The following is a 10,718-nucleotide window of genomic DNA, read 5'->3' as shown; positions in this document are numbered from 1 at the left end:
ACATCTGTAATCTCTCAAATTTATAAATACCACCCCCCCCCCCCCCAAAAAAAAAAAAATGAGAAAAGATGAAAAGACAACAGTGTCTTGCATAAAGCATAAGTGCACTTGTCCTACATCATGACTAAATGCACCATACAAATTTTAAGGTTTACAGGTTGTAGGTTAAGAAAAACTAAATGTTATCTTATTTTGTAAATCAATTCAGTGTGAGCACTTTCTTTTCAGTGGAGCCATGATGTTTCCTCAATTTTAGTTATTTGTTTGGTTTAACAATGCTGTTTGACAACAATGTTGGCGAATCCATGCACCTGAGTGAGCTGAGGACAATCAAATGATGCTAGAAGTTTATGTGGGCCGTGACACTTGGGAATAAACTTCTCCGTCAGGCATACCGTGGCATGCCCTGCAATGTGACTGTGAAAGAAGAAAGACAGATTATTTAATACTACTGTGATTATTACATTTTACTTTTTTGGATTAAATAATCACAGTTTGAGTTGAGCAATCATAATTTATAGAATTAAGTGAAAATTAAACATAATAAATGTAACATTTATTATTTAATAATAAAAAAAAAATATTAAATTAATTTTACCCATAGTTGACAACTCTGGCATGCTGCAGTCCAAGTCCCACAAAGCGGAATACAGTGTTCTTCAGGACACAAGACAGTGGATTCTGGAAAGTGATTTTGACTGGCACTTCTTGACCCACAACAGCGTCGCATACAGGCTGAAAATAACCACATAGAAGACAATTTAGCATGAAATGATTTCAGACGATCAAAAGATTTATCAGTTGAACAAATAACGTTGAACTCACAGCGATAACAAGGTCTGGTGTGCGTAGTCTGAAGTTGTACTGGGTGGCCAGAACCTGCTTAGTCTGAGCCACATGTCCAAAGAGGTTGAGCATCAGTGAGGCGTGATCCACCAGGTGTTCCTTATACTCGTCATAACTCAGGGTCCATTCCAGAGGTCTGCCTATTGTGGGGAAAAGTGACAAATGTTAAATGAATACTCAATTCTCTTTACCCACAGGCTACATTGTACCTACTGTTTTGTCTCATGTATTGCAACTCTTTGATTTTAGACTTTATAATTTCTCACATTCAGAGGGCTTGAGCTCAATGCATGTGTGGTCTCTCTTCAGGAAGGTCTTCTTGACTCCAGTGTAGTACATGGCTGCAGCTTGGCTGTAGAGGGTCACGCTTCGAGGTGAGGTGCATTTGTTTTTTAGATTGATACAAAGCACAGCATCTTTGCCCACACATGGCTCATCCCCTTTCAGGTTAACTTCACAGACAACATCCTCAGCACAGGGCAGTGGGTATGTGCATCTTCTCAAGCCATGACGAAGAGCAGTTTCCAAGGCAGTGCACTTCTCAGATGAACCTAATCAATGAAAGAAAGAGTAAAATTTACATAGGGATGAGTCATAGGAGAAATACCAACATTCATCATTAGTTTAAGCACCATGGTTCAAAGTGTTGAGGGCTGGAATGGATGAAAATACGTGTGGTTTTTACCGAGTGGGTGTTTGTAGAGATTTGTGATATCCACACGTTGATCTGAGCCGACAGCCTTGGTGCTGATGCAGTGACCTACTGCATCCTTCTCAACGTGGACAACACCAAATGTACCATCACATTTCCTCTGCCAGTAAACTTTATCATTATTCACCTAGAACACAAAGAGACAAACATATAATCGTAAGTCATATGTCATTATAATTGCTGTATGACACAATGGTAAATTAAAGGAATTAACGCACTTCAGCGAAAAGGAAGGGCACATCATGCTTCAGGAAGACCTGCCCGCTGCGGATCGCAGAAACAGAGGTAGGGCCACAGCGGAAGAAGCCCTGGCTGGTCAGTTGAGGAGTGGAATCAAGCACCTGCCAACCTCCGAAACCAGATGGCAGATCAGTTCGAGTCATCCAGGCCTCATTCCACACATGGTAGTTCCTACATGGAAGAGGAGAAGAAAGAAGTAGAAGCACTTCATGCACATTCAGAGGAGCACTTTATGACATCACAAATGGCAATGACACTTACCAGATTGAGTCACGGTTCATGTGATCGATCAGCTGGAATTTCTCATCCAAATAGACATCAGATGTCAAACAAACATCAGTGTCATGAGCAGAACAGAAGTTTGAGACCGGACGAGCAGGAATTCCCAAACACCTCAACACTTCAAGAAAGAGAAGAAGAATATAAGTGCATTACATCTACAATCACTTTCTCAAAACTTTTTCTCCTCGTCCAGTCTGCAGGAACTCTTACGTGTGTTAGTGACTCCAGCAAAGGCTAAGCTCTGTCCATATTTGACAGGTATTCCTCCACATTTGTAGTATTGTTTCAGGATGGCACTGCTGCTGCACCAGGATGTCGGAGCGGTTCCATCTCCATAGCAGTTTGACCAGTTACCCTCCAGCACACCACAGTCTTTGTTGGCAATAACCTGACAAGGAGAGATGATTGAAAATATTATAGAAGTACTGTATTCAGAAGAGAACAAATCAGACCATTGTGTCAGGCTTTCAAACATGAAATCAGGGTATTGATAACAAGTAAACAAAGACTCACCATGTTAGACACCACTCTGGAAATGTTAATGGGGTTTCCCCATCCTGAGCAAGGTGTACAGCTCTTCTCCAACACATACATACACGCAGACAAGATTCCTTTCTCAAACTAAGAATCACAGATCAGAGAGGAAAAATTGTTAAACAACCTTCATGCTATTTTATGCACTTTTTCTGTGGAATTATAACTCAGATATGGGAAGGTTAGGAAAAACTGTCCAGGGGGCCAGAAACTGTAGCGGCGCCTTAATCTCTGGCATGTCTTAAACTCAAACTTTTGTGTAATATTAATGAAATATGTGGCTCTTACTTGACCAAAGTTCCATGTTTTGCAGGCAATCTGCTGCTTAGTTCCATAGTAGATTCTTCCCATGTCATTCAGCACATACTCGGCTCTCTCCGCCTCATCACTCAGGTGCACACAGTCATCTGATGAAGAGAACATTGCACTTTAAATATAAAAGCTTCATTAAGTTTTAATAGTGCTCACTTTACTCATTCTATTACATTTTCATATTTATGTTTTACCTTTACACCAGGGGTTGAACAACATGTAAATTTCATTTTCAGGAACACAAGGTAAAGTGAATCTGCCTCCTGGACAGTGTGTCACGACACTGAGCTGGTATCGGCCAACGCAAGCAGTCGGAACCGAGTGCACACACAGTTTGATTCTGTTTTGTCCTTGTTCCACAATCTTTGCCCCCCAGCAGTCTTTCTTGAATTCTTCCACTATTGGAACAATCACATATGTGCCGTCCCGGATGGATGGGATGTGACCTGTAAAACACACAGAAGAACAAGAGATTTCAATGAGGGTAGAAATGTTGGTTCAGCTCCTCACATGTACATGTTATATTTCTTGGCATGTTTCCACATGCTGTTGGTCATAACTAACCTAGTTTGAGCTCCAGGTGAAGCTTGTCACAGCTGGGATTGAAAGGACGGCACAGATCTACCCACATATTGAAAGACTGTCCTCTGCGGACAATGAGATGATCATCAAGGAAACAATGTGTGTGATGCTCCTGACGATTCTGTCCAGTCCTGCATTTGAGAAGGTCAACTTTACACACCTGGAGGACAGCATCTGAGAAATGAAAAAAAGCAGAAAATAGGTAATTAATCTTCAAACAGATCATTCATTGAATTATTACGAGTAAGGATTATTCCCATCATGCATTGCAGGACAAAGATAAAAAAGTCCCCTACCCTCGCCTCCACAGACTCGCTTGTTTGTACAATCCTCCACATATTCTTTGACGACGACTTCCTTTGTCTCATAATCACGGCATGGAGGGACAAAGTCGCAAGGATTAGGGTATGGAGTAGCACAAGGGTTAACACAGGGGTTGACGTATGGGTTAACACAGGGGTTGATATATGGGTTAACACAAGGGTTAACATATGGGTGAGCATAAGGGATATTGCACGCGTTTGCCCAAGGGTTTACATAAGGTTTAGAGGAAGGGTTAACACAAGGGTTTACATCATGTTTGACACAAGGATTTGCACATGGATTGACACAAGGATTTGCACATGGGTTGACACAAGGGTTGTTGTAAACCGGTGTGTAGCATGCTGCTTTCCTGCAGTCATCCTCCCGCAGTTTAATGGCTGGGAAACGGCCAACGGTGCAGAGGTTTTTGTATGGGTTGTATGCAAAAGGCATGCTGAGCAAAAAAAGAAAGAAATGAGAGACATAAGTGTCATCTGTAATTGGTCAGTAGATGGTTAATAATTCATAAATAAGAAATCTCGGTAACACTTTAGAATAATGGTCCGTTGTTAACATGTAACTATGCAGGAAGTAATAGGTAGTACTACATTAACACTTAACTTAATACTATTATCTAATAGAGAAGCAAGATTAACTAAGCAGTAAGTAGTAGCAAATTTAGGACAAAAGTAGTTCCATATTAGATATGTGATAATTATTAAATAAAATCTTCCACTTTGAGAACTACTTGCGAACTATGACCAATTAATAAAAAATAACCAATTAATTACTAATCACAACAGCAATGTCTTAAAACTGAACAATTGGGTTCTTTGTGGAAACTAATTTAGGAATATGATGGTCCCAAATGCAGTCGATGCCTTCATTAAGGATGTGAATTGTTTTTAAGACAACATCATTATTTATATTCAAGAAAAGTCCTCAAATAGTAGAGCATGGCGCTAGCAACGCCAAGGTCATGGGTTCGATTCCCAGGGAAAGCAAGAGCTGATAAAATGTAAAAAAAAAAACTGTAACTTGTAAGTCGCTTTGGATAAAAGCGTCTGCTAAATATGTAAATATATTAGACAATAGTATTAAGTTAAGTGTTAATGTAGTACTACCTATTACTTCCTGCATAGTTACTTGTTAACAACGGACCATTATTCTAAAATGTTACCGAAATCTCTTATAAATCAGATCTCCAGTTTCTTTTAAGTTTGGTTTCTTGACACCATTCGGCTGTTCCCAAAAGGCCAAAATAATTAATATAACTATATAAACTAGATAATCATACCAGAAAAGGAAAGTCTTTAGAAATAATAATCCAGGTTTTTAAACCAACTCTTGCTGACCTATGAATTCTAGATGTCAGCTTTCTAATAGCAATTCATAATAAGTTTCAAACGATGTCTGAGAAGATTACTTACATGGTTTTAGTCCTTGTTTGTTCAAGAGAAACTGAGCTGAAAACTTGAAGGGCTGTAGCAAGTGAACCAGCTCGTCGCTCGTACTGTTGTTTGTCTCCACAGCAGACGGGATATTTATACTACATCTCCACCTCATAGCTTAAGAGTAATTGTCCTCTTAAGACAGGGATACAAGGATTTTTGAGTCATGTTAATTTTTTATTAATTAATGGGACAAATTAACGAGTCATTTTCAGATTAACACCTTGTTTCCACTGAACATTAGCGGCGCGACACGACATGACTAAAGACAATAGAATCCATTAAAATCAGTGTGATGCTGTCTATACTGAATTCTCTCAGAGATATTAAGATATCAGAAAAATTCTATAAGCAAAGTATGTCTATATATTTCTTAATGACACTATTTGTTCATTTTGCTCTATTGAGAGAGCAGTGAATAGCACAGTGATTTATGCATTTTATGCCATGCCGAAAATTATTTATTTTACATACATTTGAAGGAACTGAGCTGCTTTCAACAAAGAGATTAGATATTTTAAGCAGTAAGAGTCTATAATTTTTACATTTATCTCAAGGACGACTTTGATATATGACTGTTAGTCAGTTATTAAAGAGAATGACTCATAAAATTGGAAAGCAGAGAAAATTTAATGATGAAAATTCTCATGAAAGAGAATCTATGAGCAAAAAAAAAAAAAAAAATCACCCATTTTCCTGACAGGCCCTGTGAATACACAACAGCAGCCCCTAGAGTGATGAAGGAAGAGATGTCTCTTACTTAACGAGTGGAAATGGAAGCAAGGAATCTGATTTCATATCTTTAAATCAGTATGTACCTTTGGATTTATCAACTATATTACAGAAGGCATTGTCAAGTATACCATGATTTTTATTTTCCTGAGACAACATAATTGTTCATCTTCCCCAACCTGAACGTTATGCTCCACCCAGAAGGCGCATGAGAAAATAAGGAGAAAAAGCCTTTAATATGACCAATTAAATCAAAATGACCCCAAAACATCCATAACTCAACAGTTCAGCACATTATTAAAAGAACGATGGGCTTTAAATAATTATGACATAATTATAGTCTATCTAGTAATTCTGGTCCAACTTGACAGAAAACAATGAAAGGGACAATATACATTAATTCAGTATTTGTTTCATCGTTCCATCCATGCATCTATATGTGGGTCATTCCTGGGACTCGGTAACTTATTTTTTTGATTGATTGAAAATTGAGAATTGTTTATTTCAAACATGTAAATAAATATAGTCAAAATAATACAACACAAGACAAAATAATTTTAATTTATACGTGTCCAAAAAGGAGTAGGAAGAAGCATAAGCTTATTAATCCTATCCCTTCTCCACTCCACGTTGATAATAATAATCAATAATCAAATTAACTTCATAACCCTGTCATCTCATCCTTGTCTTAATACACACTTTTGACTTTCCTACATATATTTACAGTATATATACAAACAAAACCTAAATAAAAACTATCACTAAATAATCTGTATGGACACCTAATCAAATCCGTTCTTCCTCCAGATACATTCTGAGAACCGTACGTTTATACTGCTTTTTAAACTGGGTCACACTTTGGCATTATTTGAGCACTGGACTTAGTCTTTTCCACAATTTCACTCCACATACAGAAATACAAAAGCTTCTTAATTTTGTATGCACATAAAGATGCTAAAAATTACACTCTCTCCTAAGATTATATCTCTCTTCTCCGTTAAGGAACAATTTTTGAGTATTGCCAGGGAGTTAATTATTTTTTGCTTTATACAACTGATACAACTATAACTGATTTCTCTTATAGTTGTTATCATAAACTGTAAAATCTGGTAGATGATCACTAGTGTTGAAACAGTACAAACTAACATTTCAACTTGGAATATTTATTTATTTATTTTTTACATATCATTCATTTTCTAAATTCCCCACATCATTAGAAACATATCAAACCTCCAAAAATCATATTTTCCCACCTCAGGCATTAAAGAACCTTTTTTTCTCAACCCCGTAACGGACAAAATGGGACTGGTTTAAAAAGATTTCACACAGAACTTAGTATAAAACAAACATCTACCAGCTCATGTGTCCTTCATAGCAATTTAAATGATGAAAAAATGTAACATCAAAATTTTTAAATTTTTATAGGACTGAAGCTAAAAATACACAAATTGTGTGTCTATGGTCTCTTTACTTTTGTAAAAAATATTTTCAATTTAGAAGTTTAACTAAAACCACATTTTTATTGTTTTAGTCCTTAACATGCCAGATGGCAATCTGTATGAAATGATTTAATTCTTAATCGTCTTCCCTATATTTCCCCAAATATATTAATGTGACAAGGTGTGCCGGGATTGAAGACTGTAACACATTTTAAGTGGTACACTGCCTTAAATTTTGGTTTTGTTTATCTCTCATATTGTCCCCATCTTTCTGAGTCAACATATTTGCATTGCCAACACTGCCTTTCTGCTGCAAATGTGGGTGCAATTTCTGATGTATGATGCTTAGTTTAAGTTTTAGTCAAAGTTTAAGTGGACATATTACCAGAAAATGTCTATTTATAAAAAATAAATATGAGTTGTCATGATGTTGGTAAGTATATATTTACTGAAACCATGACTTTTTTTTTTTTTTTTATAAATTATTAATAAATGAAGTAAATAACTCAAGTTTACCCTGTAACAATAAGAAATACATATATTTGTGATGGGGTTGTGGTTTTTCTCTTAAAGTGGCCACTGCTCCTCATGTAGTTAGGAGAGTAGACAAAATATTGAAGCAATAAAATAAGTACATTACGGATAATAAAAAAAAAACATTGAAAGATAATAATTTTCCATTTTAATTTTATGTGACAGGGCTGAGTTGTTAAACTAGGCAGTACCTTCCCTGACTATAATATGCCTCAAAAATATGAATAATATGTGTGATACTACTAACCATTTTCTGCACCACTATTAAAGAGATCTGAATGATGTCTTTTCTGGTCAATGATGTCACATGTGAGTGGAGTCTAAATTATTATGGGCGTAGATTGGTTAGTGTGACGGGGTTGAGTTCATACTGAGAGACGAAACTTTAAAGTCTGTTTTTTTAAAAATAAAATATCATCCTTTTTTTTTTTTTTTATATTTTCACAAGAAAAGGAACACAAATAAATGCTTACATTATTGCCAAAAATTTTGTTAATATTTTTAATTAAGTACAAACTCAGTGAAATGCCTCAGGGACATGACAAAATGCTTGTTGAAGATATTTAGGCATTATTTCATGCTATTTTTTTTTTTTTTTTTTTTAAATATGATAATTATTTTTATTCAGTATAATGGGCATACTAAAGTATTATGAAAAGCTTGTAACGATTCATTTTGGTGAACCACCACTTTAAAAACTCTGAATCCCAGGAATCCCATGTATCGATATACACATTGTTCTATCCATCCATCTTTCTATTGTTCCTTCCATCCAATTCAAAATCAATCCATGTGAAAAGGTTTAAGTGCTTCTTGAAGTTACTAACACAATGTCTTTGTGTGAAAAAGTTTAAAAGTTTTTTTTCCCCTGACAATTATCTTGGCAACTCAAACTAGAAGGGAATAAATGTCAGTATGGTCAGGAATGTCACTGAAAAACAATGAGAACTAATTATATAACCAATTAGATGGTAACACGTAGTGCATCTCCCATTCCATTGTGTTAATCACAAACCAAAATCATTTAGTTCAGTTAGAAATCAATGTAATATAGGGCGGTGTGACAAGCTGATGAAAATGTTGGGTGGAAACCAAAATAGCAAATGAAAAACTCTCAAGAAGTGCCTAATGAGCTTTCATCACTGTATTTTGAAAACAGGGTTGCTCTGAAACGACAGTTTAGTGTAAAGCATTTTATAATCTCCTAAATTGCACTATTATGTATTAAAGACAATTATTATAATGCTTTAGTCAGTCTTACCCATAATTAATCTGACATGCTACATGTTACAAGTCCATCAATACAGAAAAAATCCAAGACGGCAGGAACCACACAGGACAGTTTTGCTGGTCACTGCATTTGTCTAGGAAAAGAAAAACATGCATTTTGAAAAGGTTTGGGCGTTTTCTCCTATTTAGCTACATCAAAGAAACTAGTAGACTTTTCATGATCTGGTGTCATTCTGTATCACTTCTCAGAGACTCAAAGCTCTTAATTGTTGTGTGGAATTAAGTACTCAAGTCAAGTCACCAGTCACTCAGCAGTTTAAATCTAGGCTACAGCAGAGTGGCTGTCTAGGAGACAGGGTTTTCACTGAGGATCAGTCTTTGGGGCTCTAATAGAAACACTAATAGAAAGATACAACCATGATCAGATGATAAGAGCAGGTCATTTGTAACTCTAATGAGAGCAGTCTCGGTACTATGATATGGTCTAAAACCTGACTGGAATTCCTCACATATTGCATTTTTCTTTAAGAAGGAGCATAGTTGTGAAGATACTTTGACAGAAAAGGGAGATTCGAGATCGGTCTGAAATTACATAATTCTTTGGGGTCAAGTTGTGTTTTTTTAATGAGAGGCTTAATAACAGCCAGTTTGAAGGTTTTTGGGACATATCCTAATGACAATGATGAGTTAACAATAGTCAAAAGAGGATCTATTACTTCTAGAAGCACCTCTTTTATTAGCTTAGATGGAACAGGGTCTAACATACAGGTTGTTGGCTTAGATGATTTAACAAGTTTATACAATTCTTCATTTCCAATAGAAGAGAATGAGTGGAATTGTTCCTCAGGGGATCTATAGCGTACTATCTGATGTGATACTGTGGCTGACATCTGCATGGTTACAATTTTATCTCAATCTTATAATGTCTGCACCTGCTGATGTTATATTTTTTGTTAATTTAGCCACTGTATTGAATAAATACTTGGGGTTGTGTTTGGTTTCTTCTACAAGAGACGTAAAGTAAGCAGACCTAGCAGTTTTTAAGGCTTTCCTGTAGGAGACAGTTTTTTCCCGCCAAGCAATACGAAATACCTCTAATTTAGTTTTTCTCCAGCGGCGCTCCATTTTCCGGGCTGCTCTCTTTAGGACCCGAGTGTGCTCATTATACCACGGTGTTGCACTCTCTTCCTTAAACTTGCTTAAGCGTAAAGGATGAACCGTATCTAAAATGCTAGAAAAGAGAGAGTCCATAATTTCTGTTACATCATCAAGTTGTTCTGCGCTGTTGGATATGCTGAGGAACTGAGATAAGTCAAGAAGATTATTTATAAAGCAGTCTTATGTGGTCGATGTGATGGTTCTACCATATTTGTAACAAGGAGTTGGCTTTACAGCTTTAGCTATATGGAATATACACGAAACTAGATAATGATATGAGATATCATCGCTCTGCTGCAAAATTTAAACGCCACTGACATCAATTCCATGCGACAGTATTAAATCTCGAGTATGATTTCGACT

The 10,718-nt window shown here is 36.4% G+C and overlaps 1 protein-coding gene across 1 annotated transcript; it reads right to left on the bottom strand.

The window, feature by feature from the left end:
• Window positions 1–269: 269 nt before the first annotated feature.
• Window positions 270–4,264, bottom strand: LOC306859387 (protein-glutamine gamma-glutamyltransferase K-like; the record flags this gene model as incomplete). Its single annotated transcript, XM_079400401.1, has 13 exons — window positions 270–417; window positions 599–735; window positions 826–986; window positions 1,113–1,397; window positions 1,532–1,685; window positions 1,777–1,969; window positions 2,060–2,198; window positions 2,291–2,468; window positions 2,594–2,701; window positions 2,903–3,021; window positions 3,121–3,372; window positions 3,491–3,682; window positions 3,835–4,264. 13 exons carry the CDS (start codon window positions 4,262–4,264, stop codon window positions 270–272), a joined length of 2,496 nt encoding a protein of 831 aa, XP_079256527.1.
• Window positions 4,265–10,718: the final 6,454 nt, after the last annotated feature.

The sequence above is a fragment of the Barbus barbus genome (genome assembly GCF_936440315.1).
Source record: "Barbus barbus genome assembly, chromosome: 40".
Lineage (NCBI taxonomy): Eukaryota > Metazoa > Chordata > Actinopteri > Cypriniformes > Cyprinidae > Barbus > Barbus barbus.
Note: the sequence above shows the minus strand (reverse complement) of the source record. Positions and strands in the feature narration are given on the sequence as shown.